A 14,557-nucleotide genomic window follows, 5' to 3' on the forward strand; every position below is an offset into this window, starting at 1 on the left:
GAAAGAAGGAAAGAAAGAAGGAAAGAGAAAGAAAGAAAGAAAATGCCCAGAGTCACGAGCTGGCGAGTCATGTGTGAGAAACAACAAGGAAGCCAGTGCCATTGGATCGCCGAGGACACGGAGGGCAGAATGTCTGAGAAGACTAGACTAAAAAGGTGGAGAAAGGCCCCATTATCGAGAGTTGTGAAAGAAAAACAAAAATTTTGTATTTAATCCTGGAGGTGATAGGTAGTTATGGGGCTTTATCGAATAGGGGAGCGACATGATTGGAAATCACTTTGGTGACCGAATGGAGGATGGATTGGAGTGGGGAGAGACTTGAAGCAGCCTCACTCTCCAGCAGCTGCTGAGATCTACCCAAGTTTATATGGCAGTGGCTTTTATACTGCAATAATAAGTAAGGTTACCTTTCAGCACCAGGTCTTTTTGTCTTTTAGTTAAATGAGGGCTAAATTTCTAATTCGTTTTAGATGCTTCCTACAGGAAAATTCCATAAAAACTGCACCAATTATTAAGCTGTAGAGCAATGAAGGCAATCAAGTCAATTTTATTTATTTTGCACATTTTGGAGCCAACTCAAGTTCCCTGCACCCAGCCTCTGGTACATCTGTCACTACCTAGTTAATGTGCTGATCTAAATATAGCTTCCGCCAAGAAGTGTCTGTGGGTTCTGAAAATGCACACAATGTGCAGTTTCTGAATCTCCTTCCTTTGTAAACCATATCATTTGACCTATTTCCTTGTGGTATAGGATTTCTTTCTTTTGTGAAGGTAGAATTCCATCATTTTTGTGTCATGCGTTGACGTAAAGTTGGATGCACCTTCCAAGTACTTGTGCCAAGGATATGAATCTTGATACAACCAGTACACCCATCTGAGCCTCCCCTTCTCTTTGCTCTTTCCTGCTTCTGTGACTTGGGTTTCTTCTATTTCCCCATCCCCCTGGACTGCCCTCCCTCATCCTCTTTGCCTTTGGAGGGCCTGCTCAGACAAGCTTTGGTGTCATAGCCTCCTAGCCCCGAGTGATCTCTCCCTCTTTGAAAGCCCATATTACTGCCTGACCCATGCTGTTAATCATCTGCTGTCTTTTATTGTTAGTCAAGTTACCTGTTTATTTTATTTCTCCTCCACTGAATGGTAGGCTCTTTAAGGGCAGGCTCTGTTGTGACTTAGTAATGCTTTCATGTCACCCAGAGTGCCCAGCACCTAAGAGACGTCAGTAAACACTTGTTGATGCTAAATGCTTGGTTGACAGTATAGTGAGGCAGTGATCAATTACATCTCACAGTTGACCTATTTCACAGAGGGATGGTGTCATACCAGATAGGAAGTCTGAAGAGACCTGGATTCAAATCCTGGCTCTGACACCTGCTAGCCGTGTGTCTGTGTGAAAGGCCTTTCTCTCCTCCAAGCCTATTCCCTGGTATATAAAACGAGGGCAGTAACATTTGTGCTCCCGACTTCTTAGGGTTCTTGTGAAGAGGTGCCTCTATAAACCTTTGAGCTTCAGTGAAATAAGAGCTCTTGTTTTCCACTAGACTTCACAGAGGGGTGAGGGGATATTCTTGGTCATGAGAGCTGCTTGGCTGGTCCCAGAAATGGTATTAACAGAGAAGGAACTTCAGTGGAGCAGATCACAAGGGCCATAAGAAATGTGCTTAATTGAAAGCCTCCCAGTGTTCTAAAGAACAAAAAGTCTCTGACCAGCAACAAAAACACAGCGTCACTTATGAGAAATGGGAACCATTCCAGGGAAAGGAAAGTGCCAGGATGATTAACACTTTCATCCAAGGCGGAACCAGGAGAGACCACTTTTGGAACGGAAGGCTGCTGAGCTTCACCTTATTTGCCAGCAAACACTCCTAAAATGTCTGGATAAACACATACGTTGTCTGTCATCCATTCTCTGCCAGCAGCTAATGTGAGATCTGGATCACCCTCCTAGATTGTGTGGATGTATGGGGGGCAATTGGGGTTAAATGACTTGCCCAGGGTCACACAGCTAGTAAGTGTCAAGTAAGTGGCAGGTCAGATTTGAGCTCGGGTCCTCCTGAATCCAAACTTGTGCTATATCCACTGTACCACCTAGCTTCCCCCCCCCCCCAACCTCCCCTTTTTTTCTTTTTACACAATTGAACTGAAATTCCTTAGGAAAATGTAGTAGATATAATCAACTGGGGCTTTATGAGACTTTTTGCATATTCAGAGACTAAACAAACAGCCCTAAAGGACAAAGTAAAATTGTGATGGACTAAAAGACTGCTTAGGCTGTGGGAATGGGCACATTCTCTAAGAAAATGAGGAGGGGTCAATTTGGATTAGAAATATTGTTCTGAGACTAGGCCAGAAATAGTTTTGAAAGTTCAAGTCAAGTCACCCAGGATTTTGTGAGTGTCTAGTCTGTGCCAGGCAAAATGAAGCTATCCTTCATTTTTAAGTTTTCTCGATGCCATTGAAAAAAATTCGATTGTGCCCAGATCCCTTTCCTAACATTTACACAGGTCAGTAAACATTAAGTGCCTACTCTGAAGCTCCCTTTGATTTCTTTTGTTTGTTTATTTTGTTTTTCCTTTGATTCTTTATTATGGGGTGAAGATGGCTCTGGGTTCTCAAAGTCCATGGAGAGAGATGAGGGGCTGGGGTGGATGGTAGGAATTGCAAACCATGGTAGATCCTATGTTGTTGTTCCATCATTTCAGTCATGTCCAACTCTGTGATCACATTTGGGGTTTTCTTGGCAAAGATACTGGAGTGGTGGAAACTGAGGAAAACAGGGTGAAGTGACTTACCCAGGGCCAACAGTTAGGACGTGTCTGAGGCTGGATATGAAATCATGTCTTCCTGCCTCCACAAATGACAATCGGTCCACAATCCACTGCATTACCGAGCTTCCCATATGACAGATTATGCCAGTCTAGAAAGACTTTGAGTTGGGAGGGGGCCTGGTAACAGAGTATGTGTGTGTTGTCTAAGAATCAGGAGAGGTATGGATATACCTTTCCTAAGCCATGGCTGGGCTGCCGTCTTTATCGGTAAGGGGTATGCCCACACCAACAAAATGATGCCTCCTTTAAGTAGAAGCATTTGCATGACACTGGGTTGGAGATGCAAAGCAAAGATAAGGTACATCTGTGCTGCTCTAGCTTCTAACCTCTTCCTGCTCCTCTCCCACTCAGCCCTTCTTTCCCTGGATCTCCCCACAAAACCCTTGCAGTATCTACATCCACATCTGCACCACAGGAGGTGCCCAGCTGGGCTTTCCTGTGACCCATCCTGCCCCCTGAATGCAGCGCCTCCAGGGAAAGGCAGCACAATGGGTACAGGACCGACCTCAGGAGAGCCCATGCCCATGTACCCATGAGTCACCACTAATGACTGCAGCCTTGAGAATAACTTCCTTTTTTCATTGGAAGAAGCATCCTGGCACCTTCAAAGCCACTTCCCCACCCCAGGGCTCTCCCCTGTGGGCACAAGTCTGGAGTCTCTTTCTGGTTTCATCCTCTGGAGCTGGACCCTTGATTTCCTCCTGCCTCATTTCCTGCCCTCCTTTTAGGTCCAGCACTGCCCAGAGTACCAATTAGATCTCATTTGTAAGACACTTTAAAGCTGTCAGAGGGAAAATCTCAACCTGGTGATTCCCCTATTCCATCATCACACCTAGGCCATCTCCCACCTTGCTCTGGTCAGGCCTGCTCTGCAGCCTCTCAGCTCGGTTACGGATGCTGGAGCTGCCCAGGAGCACTGACTGCCCATCCCCCAGCATCTCTGCAGCCGTTGTTGGCTGCAGATGAGAAGAGCATCCTGTACCATGTGAAGCATTAAAGTAGTTTTCTCCTTTGATTGTTATCGGGCAGTTATGAGTGGGTACCTGCAGATGGCAGGGGGTGGGCAGCTTCTTCCATGAAAGAGTGACTCAGCCAGATCTCCACTGAGGCCCATGGCACCCTTTGGGGCTTTGGAAAAAACCCAAACTTTGGCCCTTTGGGGCCACAAGGTCAGAGTGAGTGCTGGCATCCAGTCTGGAAGAAAACACCTGATTCATGCCATTGGATTGGCTTAAACTGGCTCTGCCCATTTGACTTAGCCCACACCCGTAGTCTAAGCAGTAAAGCTATGGAGATGCCCACAGGCATGTGCCCGGGTGACATATACACACATGTACATATGTGTATGTGTATATGCATAAAAGCAATCAGGCTTATTATATAAGGTTACATGTGATAAGAATCTAGGTTTGAGTGGTGTGCTGTTGGTGGGTCCTTATTTGGGTTCCAGTTCATTTCCGTCTAAGCCCTTGAGATCATCTTCAGTGTGGAATAAGAAACCTGTTTATCTACTTCCATCTTAGCCAGTCAATCAACAGGCATTTATTTATTCCTGGGGTGGGGGTGGGGAGGATGCAAAGAAAGGCCTGATCTCTGTCCCTGCCCCCTAGGAGTGGGAGAGCTGGCAGGCAGACAGGGGTGTCCACACCCGGAAGGTAAGCTCAGAGGGAAAGCCCTTGGAGCTGGCTTCCTGCTGAAGATGGGATGAGCTAAGTCCGGGGGCAGCCACGTGGTACAGAATACTGGGCCTAGAGGCAGGAAGAACTGAGTGAGTTCCAATCCAGCCGTGGATACTTACTAGCTGGGGGACCCCGGGGCAGCGCACTTAACGTCTGCTGCCTCAGTTTCTTCATCTGTGAAATGGGGGTAATAGCAGCACCTGCCTCCCAGGATTGCTGCGAGGATCCTCACAAGGCGCTCCGTACACCACCTGGCACATAGTAGGAGCTTCCTGGATGCCTTCTTCCTTCCTCCCTTTCTTGCAGAAATGTAGAAGAGAGGAGAGGCAGAGCAATGAGGAGGGTGGCAAAGACACAGAGCTGGGAGGCAGCACGTGGTGTGTAAAGGACAACAGATGAACCAGGGCCCCGGTGGTGGAGTGTATGGGGGGGAGGTGCAAAATCTAAGAAACCAGAAAGGCAGGAAGATCTAGACTGGGAAGTGGCAGAGGACAGAGGGCCTTCTGGGGTGACATGGTGATGAAACTGCCTCTTAAAGGGCAGGAGCAAATGCTTGTAAGACTTCTGGGGTGGGGGCTTGCATGTTTCATCTCCAGCCCAGCAGGCCCCCACCCCCTTGTTTTTGTGATGTAGAATCATGGCACTTCAGCTTAGGTGCAGGTAGAACCCGGGCACAATGAGTGTCAGTTGAGCCAGGGAAGCTGTGTCCCAGCTCCCTCTCAGGGCTCGCCTCCACTCTGAGGGCTGGGGCTCACCCTCCTCCTGTCCCCCACCCCACACCGCGCGTGCTCTCTCTCCCCTGTGGCCCCTGTGATATCTCAAAAATGAGAACAGGATAGAGTGAGCATGGTTAGGTTTCTGCAAGTCACATAAGTAGAGTATTTACTGCAGCGTGGGCAGAGAGCTGCCATGCTTGGCATTTCAGGGAGCTCTCAGTGACTGCAGAAGAAACATAGACTCAGGAAGGAAGTCTGACTGTGGCTCTGTTGGCCCCTTGAGTTAGAAGGTGTCTTCTGCCCATGGTACTTGTATCCCCTTGGTACGTTCTCACCCTGGCTGTCACATACGTCCTCTTGTGTCCCTTCTCAGATCTTTAATGGGGTGAAAGGGAATGCTGGTGTTGGACACCTGGTCTTCTCTTCCCTGCCTGAGATCATGTGGCAGAGGAAGGGAAGGAAGAGAAGGAAAAGGGGAAAGGGAGGGAGGAAGAAAAGGGAAGAAGGGAGGGAAGGAAGGGGGGAGGAGAAGGGAGGGAGGAAGAGAAGGGAGAAAGGAAAGGATGGGGAGGGAAAGAGGGAAGGGAAGGGGGTAAAGAAGGGAAGGAGGAAGGGATGGGAAAGAAGAAGGAAAGGAAGGGAGGAAGAGAAGGAAGAAAGAAGGGGAGGGGAGGGAAGAAGATAGGGGAGGGAAAGAAGAGAAGGAAGGAAAGGAGGGAAGGGAAGGAGGAAGAGAAGCAAAGAAGGAAGGATTTGCTAAGCATCTACCATGTGCCGAGCACTGTGCTAAGCACTTTATAAATGTTTTCTCATTTTAAACTCACCACAACTCTGGGAGGAAGGTGGTACCCCCATTTTACAGTCGATGAAACTGAGGCCAACAGAGATTAAGTGGCTTGCCCGGGTCGCACAGCTAGTCAATGTCTGAGGCTGCATTTGAACTCGGGTCTTTCTGACTCCAGGCCCAGCTCTGTATCCACTGAGCCACCAGCTGCCTCCAAGCAGAGCCAAGGTTAAAAGTGAAACCCTCAGGGGCAGCTAGGTGGCGCAGTGGATAGAGCACCGACCCTGGAGTCAGGAGGACCTGAGTTCAAATCTGGCCTCAGACACTTAATACTTACTAGCTGTGTGACCCTGGGCAAGTCACTTAATCCAAATTGCCTCACTAAAAAAAAAGTGAAACCCTCAGGCACTGTTGGGGAGGACCTAGTGGGGATGCACGGTGTACTTCTAGCTCTCAGACTTTCCAGCTGAGTTCAGGTCAACTCAGCAAACCATTATTTTTGTTTTTATTTATTTGGTGAGGCAGTTGGGGTTAAGTGACTTGCCCAGGGTCACACAGCTAATAAGTGTCAAGTGTCTGAGGCTGGATTTGAACTCAGGTACTCCTGAATCCAGGGCCGGTGCTCTATCCACTGTGCCACCTAGCTGCCCCCTCAGCAAACCATTATTGAGGGTTAGAGTCTGCACCACGCTGGGTCCTATGTCCTGGGGGAGAGGGGCAGTATGTACAAAGCTAAGACAGGACATATTCCTTTTAGCAATGGAACTCATGTTCCAGGAGAGGAGATCAGATGTACCATTAAATGTGGCATTATAGAATAAGGGCATCGGAAAGTGCAGAGCAAAGCTCCTGGATGGGCCAAGGGAGAGGGTTGTTCCTGATGGAGATTCATAAGAAAGGTGGTGCTGGGGCGGGGTTCTCTTGAGGGAGGGGTGGAGGACACTGCAGCCCCAGGGAACAGCATGACCAGAGGCAGGGGAGCTAGAAAGCAGAGGGCGTGTAGGGGGAAGGGAGGGAGGGACCCAGTTTGGCAAGGACCTAGAACCTATTGTGAGATTTAAAATTGGATATTAGATCATAAATCTCCCCTCTTTAACCTTTCCCTTAATTTATCTCCCAGACTAGTAAATGGAAGAAGCTTCTGGTTTTCTAGATAGACCATTTATTGTATGGTAGTCACAAGGTGATGTTGATTAGAAGGATAGGAAAATAGAAACACAATACAAATCGTCTTAAGTCTAAGCTTAGTCTATATTCCGTATAAAACTCACCAAAAGAGAAGGCCACCTTTGGGGAGAGAGAGACCGTCTGTGCAGCGCAGTCAGGAGACCAGCAGAGCAGGAAAAAAACTCCCACTTCCGTTCTCTCCTTGCCTTTTAAGCTCACACCCTGGAAGTGGAGTGCTAGCAGGCAGTCTGACGTGCGCAGCAGGTGGACTGGCGTGCATAGCTCATGCCGTTGGTCTCCTCCCCGAAAGGGTGGTCCTTAAAAAAAAACTGGCGTCTTTCAGTTATCCTAACTGACTGTTAAAAAACTTTGAAATTTTTTACCACATTTCCCCCCTTTGCTTCCTCAAGAAACGGAATGTTTCCTTGATGGAACAGTAAAAAGAATATAATAACTATTGCTAACTAATAATATGTGAACAACAATATAGAAAAGGAAGAGAGGAAAGTTTTGTCCAGAGGGGCGATTTTTTTTTTGTCCTCATGAACCGACGCTTTGACATTAGTCTTGCAAAGGGAGAGCCTCTGCAGAGAGTACATGTTACAGATAGTGTATATTATAACAGAAAGGAGATAGTAAAACTAATAAAGCAAAACAGTTCATATAAAGTCTCTGAGTTCTCTTGTCTTCTTGAAGTGGTAAGATGTCATCAGGAGGAAACTGGATTCTGGTCTGGAAAACTGGATTCTGGACTCTGGTCTGGATTCTGGATTCTGGACTCTGGTCTGGAAAGCTGGATTATCTTCTTTAACTGTTTGAATTGCTGTATTTTTTTTCTAAACCTTAGCATAGCATTGTCAATGATCAAATTAATAAATTCCATTACATTCCCTCCTTTATATCCTTAGATTTCTAATAGAGGGTTGAGGTAGTTATGCAATCTGTAACACTTTTTGCCACCATGTGTCTGGATCAAAGTCAAATTTAGTATGTGTTCATGACACCTGAAAATGTTATGGAAAGGTTATCATACCATATCTCATGGTTCCAAGACAGCCAGTGATTGTGCTAGGCCACAGGTGAGTTCAACTGAGTGAGATAAAAAGATAAATAAGTTCAGTTAAATTAGGTTAAATTAGGAGGGAGAGAGGATGAATACTGGACTGTGCCTAGTAATTGTGCTCTACATAGTCACCATCATAAGCAAACCGTGGACTTACGTATACCTGTCTCTCCTTTTGTTGCACATATATTCTCTCCAGGGCCTGCATCAGAGTTCACAGCAAGTTAGTCTCTGAAATGATAAGTTTCCATACTTCCGAAATTTCATTAATTTCACCAAAGACAGTATGGTGGTAGAAATGCGTGCTATGCTGCATAACTGAGAATATATTAGTGATATATACAATAATTCCAAACCATACCCAGAGTATAATGTCATATAAATAATAAATGAATGTAAATAGCTGATTATATTAGACATTATTACATAATCTTCTTTTAGCAAGTAAACCACATCATCTTATACATGAATTCTCTAGTATAACAGTAGCAGATACTTAAAGTGGTGATTAATTTATCAAAAGGAAATAAGATTTCAATATTCAATGTTTTCAGTGAGGTATCAAGCAATAGGGTTCAATAACCCTTTCTGGTCTTTTTTAGTTAAACAGAACAACATAAAAGAGAAAGGAGGAAAAAAAAATAAAACAAAACTCATTAGAACTCATGGTTCTCTCAAAAAGAAAGAGTAAAAAAAAAGAATTCTGGTAGCTTCTGAGGCCCGATGGCCTCACCCACAGCATATACTTAAAATGTCTTTGAAAAGTCACTTAGTTTACAAAATTTAGTTTTAAAGAAAAGCAAAAGAAACAAAAGTCAAAAAACAAAGCAAAACCAAAAACCAAAAATAAAAAGCAAAAGATTCGCTAAGCACCCTTTTGTGCTCTTAAAGAACTTAAAGGTGTGGTGAATTCCAGGTCTTTTCAGTGCCTTTCAAAAGTCAAAACAAAACAAAAACAAAAAGGATTAGAAAAAAAAAATAGGTATAAGGTAGGTAAAGAGTGGGAGAAATTGAGGTGGGCCAGAAAACTAGGCCATATGCTTCGGTGCTTTTGCCTGTGGAAGGAAATGCTTGTTAAATTTTAAGGTATTTAAGCTGCTAGAGTTTGGGGTATACCACATTGTTTTAACTGGTTCCCCAATTCTCTGCATGCCAAAGTGGCAGGGGTTTCTGAATTGTCATTGATCTTTCTAATGCTGTCATAATGTTCTTTATGGTAGAAAATGTGGAGTTCTCTAGCATCAGTTTTGTCTGTGCCACTGATTTTCAATAAGGGCTGATTTAACTGAAGAACTACCACATTCAGCTGATGCTGTTTAGCAAATGCTACAATCGTATCATTTCCTCCCCACTTTCCAAATTTCTTTAATTCGTCAACATATTCTTCAAAAGGGGAGTCATTTACTCTAAAAGACTCAAACTCTTGTCTATGGTTAATCATGTAAGAAGCAGCTTCTTGTCTATGTCTGAGATGATTTCTACAGTGACCTTCTAGCTGGTCTGCTAAGGCCCTAAAAAGGCAATTTCCGTCTCCTGATACTTTCCGAAGACTGAGTCCCAAAGCATTTAACTGATCAGTGGGATTCTTAAATGGGAACTTCCTGTTTCCTCTGAACTCTCTTTGCTCTTTAACAGTTGCTATCGTTAGGGTTTTTAGCTCTTTAGCGTCTACCTCAGGTCTATCTGAAATCTCTTCACCTATGAATGGTGCAGGCTTTACATGAGAGCAATGAATCCATGAGTCTTTTTCACCAATTTTAATGAAAGTTTTTTAACACACTATGAAAGTATCTGAGATCAGGCCAGAAAGGTAGGATGGTACCAGACTGTAGAAGACCTTGAAGGCTGTACAAGGGACTTTATTGAACTTGACTCAGCAGCAGTACGCCTCCCTGTGAAGATGCCCTGACCCACAGGCACTGATTCCAACCACTTTGTTGTTGCCTCTGCTAGGGGTAGCTGCATTTTAATGCTTCCTCTTCACTCAAGAATGAAAAACTTTGTCCCCTGTTAAAGAAATATTGGGCCCTGGAAAAAGGTAGACAAGGTTCGTGCTGGTATTTTTACAGGGATGTGGAGGCCAGAGACCAGGATGAAGCAAGGGATCCTTTGCTGACAGTCCCTGGAAAAATGTCATGTAGGAAGTTGTCTGTTCTGCCCAGGCAGAATGCCAGCCCTGTCTGTTGGTTTCCGCAGTGCACCCCAGCCTCATAACCAGCCATGCACCCCCACTCACCCAACTGTCTGCCAGTGTAGACCCCCAGATTTAGCACTAGAATCCCCTTGTGCACAAATCAGTCCATCTGCTGCTTCCCTGGGGCCTCCAAGGCAGCAGCAGGGAGTCTTGATTTGACCGGACTGTGCTGCTTAGTGATTACTGGGGATGGGATACAAGCAGTTAATGTGGCCGAACTGCTTTTCCCCACATTGATGAAGGGGGTTGGGGGTGGGGCTAAGAAATGTTTGCATCGCTAGGAGATGTTTGAAGAGGTGGGAAGAAATATTTGGGATTTGGGGGAAAGGAGGGAAGCACATCATGTGCTAGCTGAGTTTAAATTTCTTTAAGAGACCGTTTGATATCTTCAGTGCCTCTCCTCTCTCTCTGTCTCTGTCTCTCTCTGTCTCTGTCTGTCTCTCTGTCTCTCTCATACACACACACACACACACACACACAGGCTCTGTGGCCCTGGGCAAGTCACATAACCCCAACTTGCCTCAGTTCTCTTATCAGAAAAATGGGGATAAGTAACAGCACCTACCTAGTTGGGCTGTTGCGAGGATAAACTGAGATATTTGTAAAGTACTCGACAAACCTTAAAAGACTACAAATAAATGCTATCAATATATCTGTGTGCTAGTTGATGCATGAGCCAGTAAATGTGTATTTTTATAATCTAATGAATAAGTTTAAAAGTATGCCATTTAGGGGGCAGCTAGGTGGCACAGTGGATAAAGCACTGGCCTTGGATTCAGGAGTACCCGGGTTCAAATCCAGCCTCAGACACTTGACACTTAATAGCTATGTGACCCTGGGCATGTCACTTAACCCCCATTGCCCCGAAAACAAAATAAAACAAAACAAAACAAACAAAAAAACCAAACTTATTAGAAAAAAAAGTATGCCATTTAAAGACACACTTCAGCCAAGTTTTCTTATTCTAAAGATTAAGCAAATGCACTTATTTAATTAAAGAGCATGCAGGGCGTCTGGCATCATAGCAGCCAAGTGGTTTTGCTAAATCAGGCCTGTTTCAGTTTCAGTAGTATCTAAGTCCCCTGAATTTTCAAAATGTAGGTTGATAGACTGAGCCACAAAGCTCTTGAAAAAACACCAAAGACCACTTTTTTTTCCAAGATGTTTCAGTCACTCTGGGAAAGAAAAAAAAAGATCTATAAAGAAATCAGTAGTTTGTAGTTTAAAAAAAAAACCCAAACAACACTTTATTATTACATGGCCACAGTGAAAAGACACTTAACAAACATACATAGAATAAGCATTGTTCATCTAATTTTACATGCAAAAAATATGGCAGGCTCATAAATGACCCTTTATTGTACTTTTCCCCCTTTATTGCACTTTTAAAAAACCCCTACACTTTCAACAAAATGCGTGAATTCTCCTTCAAACTATGAAGTTGCTATTGGGCCTGCCCACATTTATCAGAACTAAACACTGCACTGCCAAGAGAACCTGTCTCTCCTTCCTGCAGCAGGCTGACTCTGATGAGCATGGAGATGAAATATTGAAGACTGACGAGGGCGGTGTAGAAAGGGAGACAACAAGTCTGGTTTGGGGCCTGATGCCTGATGTCTCTTCATTAGCCTTGATTAGGCCTGGCCCACTCTTCATTTTCATAGCTCCATGCTTTGTATGCCATTCCCTGAGCCACGGAGTCCATAGTCTTACTGGTGATGGGTTTTTTTCTGTTTCATCCAGTTCCCAAAGGCAGGTCTTGAAGAGAGCAGTGACAGTGGGGGATTTGAATAGGCCACTTCACCCTGTGCTTCTCAGTTCACACAGCACATGGAGCTGGGGGGATGTCCCTGCTATATTCTGGTTTTGTGATCACTGAACTTAGGTCTGGACAACAGTTCCTGTTCAAGGAAGGAATCGGGTCAGCCCAAGGTCTGTTATGATAGAAGTGCCCTTGATAACCCAGAGAAGTGGTGCTGACTCGCTTCTGTGTGAGAATCCAGAGTTTACAAGCAAGAGTCCCACTGAAGATATTATTCACTCGATTGCATTTAGCGCGATGTCTGGCACACATGGTAGGTGCATAATAGATGCATATGGGCTTGTCTGAATTGTGGGCATTTGTGACAGCTGGTACATGTTGGTGGCCTGGGCATTGTTGGAGGCAATAAAGCTTTTAGAGGTGTCATCGCTGGACTTGCACTGGCTTGCTTTCCCTGCGGCATGGGGGCACTTGAGGGCCTTCATGAGTTTCCAGAAGTTCCTTCTGAATTTCAGCCCGATGAAGGCATATAGCACAGGGTTGAGGCAGGCCCGCAGATAGGCAATGGCCTCTGTTACCACAAGGGCATAAAGGAAGCAGGGGTCTGTGTCATACTCCCAGTCCGTGGTACGGATCAGCTTCATGAGGTTGAAGGGCATTTGGGTCACCAGGAACACTGCCACCACCAAGAAGATAATCTTTAAAGACTTGTGCTTCTGGAACCCTTTGGCATGGATTAAGGTCTTGGTGATGACCGAGTAGCAGACGAGCATGGCTACGAGAGGCAGGAAGAACCCAATTGTCATTTGGGTGGAGAGGATCACAGTAGAAAGCTCCCCTTCTTCATTGTGACAAACCTGTTTGTTCTTCTGAGAAACACTGGCATAGGTGAACTGTGGGATGGCAACCAATAGAGAGACCACCCAAATGGCCACACAGATGGTCTTTCCCACAGTCATCCTTTTGGCTTGATAGATGTGGGTCTTGGTGGCCTGAACGACTGCAATAAACCGGTCAATGGTGATGCAGGTGAGGAACAGCATGGATGTGTAGAAATTTAAGGTGTACATCCCCAGAACAACCTTGCACATGACTTGCCCAAAGACCCACTCTTGAATGGTAGCATAAGCCCAGATTGGCAGAGTGCAGATAAACAGCAGGTCAGCTATGGGTAAGTTCAGAAGAAACTGGTCAGTCAGGCTCTTTGCCTTCTGGAAAAAAATATAGACTGCCAGCACCAGACAGTTTCCCACCAGGCCAAAGGAAAACACCAGCAAATACGTGCAGGGTAGGAAGATTCTGCTGAATTTCAGGAAATTCTCATGTTCCTCCTTGCTGATGTTCTCCAACGATTTCCAAACATCGGGATCGTATTCATATTCTTCCATGTCTCCCTTTTTAGCGACACCTGTAATTAGACAATACTTTTCCTTATTTACCTTGGGACAATGTCCCCGTCCATCTCCCAGAAATTCTGTTATGCTCCTTATCCTCCTTCCTAGCCAAGACCGGAAAGCCCAGTGGTGACTTGGGGATTCATTGTTATCACCAAGATGTCAGTACCCGTGACATGTATGAAGCCCCTCGGCAGCAGCCTTTCCAAATGAAGCAGAGTATCATTTTGTGAGCTTGTATCTGATTGGATTGATCTTGATTCACCACTACTCTAAATTCACCAATTAGTGTGGGCTCAGCCCATGACAGGAGAACATTCATGGCAGACATACTACTGCTCGGATATCTCTGTTCATTTGACCTTTCTACCCTAAGTTCATAGTTCAGAGGCATTACAGATGTGGACGCTGAGTCACGGGTGCCCAGGGTTACAAAATAGCCAATAGCTGAGCGAAGATTAAAACGCTCCTCAAATCTCCCACATTATCTGACATATACCTGGAATTCCACCATTAGAGATTTAATTCTTAGGTCTCAAAGATTTTTGTCTTCAAATTTCCCCTGTTTAAACTGAAATATTCCCAAGGGTAGTATCTTGTCTTTATCAATCCAAAGTCAAGAGGGTTTATCAATCAGTCAACAAACATTCATTAAGCACCTACTGTGTGCCAGGTACTGTGCCAAGCACTGGAATTTATTTAACAAATTACAAGGTAGTGTAGAAATGGGATCCAGAATAGATCACTTGGCATAGGAGAGGGAGTAAGAGGCAGTGAAAAGCGTGGTGGGATGGCATCAAAAAACAAATGTTGCCTACTTCACTATTTTGTCTAGAGCTGGTCCTGCATTCTGGCTCCTCAGTACCTCTGTAGAGTACTGGTTCTGAAGTCAGGAAGGCCTGAGTTCAAACCCAGCCTCAGATACTGACTAGCTGTGTGACCCTGAGCAAGTCACTTGACCTCTATCTACCTT

General features: G+C 45.1%; 2 protein-coding genes across 4 annotated transcripts in view; one reads left to right on the forward strand and one right to left on the reverse strand.

The window, feature by feature from the left end:
• Positions 1-14,557, forward strand: part of FYCO1 (FYVE and coiled-coil domain autophagy adaptor 1) — a 99,931-nt gene that overhangs the window by 56,630 nt on the left and 28,744 nt on the right. Inside the window, exon 15 of one of the 3 annotated variants that reach the window (XM_043965174.1) lies at positions 10,910-11,126. The exons of the other annotated variants lie outside the window; for them this stretch is intronic. Within the exon in view, the coding sequence (XP_043821109.1) occupies positions 10,910-10,937 (28 nt within the window). The 3' untranslated portion in view covers positions 10,938-11,126. Of the gene's footprint in view, positions 1-10,909; positions 11,127-14,557 lie in introns of those variants that run through there. 3 annotated transcript variants of the gene reach the window in all.
• Positions 11,849-13,578, reverse strand: CXCR6 (C-X-C motif chemokine receptor 6). The gene has a single exon (XM_043965175.1). The coding sequence runs from the start codon at positions 13,576-13,578 to the stop codon at positions 12,466-12,468; it is 1,113 nt and encodes a 370-aa protein (XP_043821110.1). The 3' UTR covers positions 11,849-12,465.

Source organism: Dromiciops gliroides, chromosome 5 (assembly GCF_019393635.1).
Source record: "Dromiciops gliroides isolate mDroGli1 chromosome 5, mDroGli1.pri, whole genome shotgun sequence".
In the NCBI taxonomy this organism is placed as follows: Eukaryota; Metazoa; Chordata; class Mammalia; order Microbiotheria; family Microbiotheriidae; genus Dromiciops; species Dromiciops gliroides.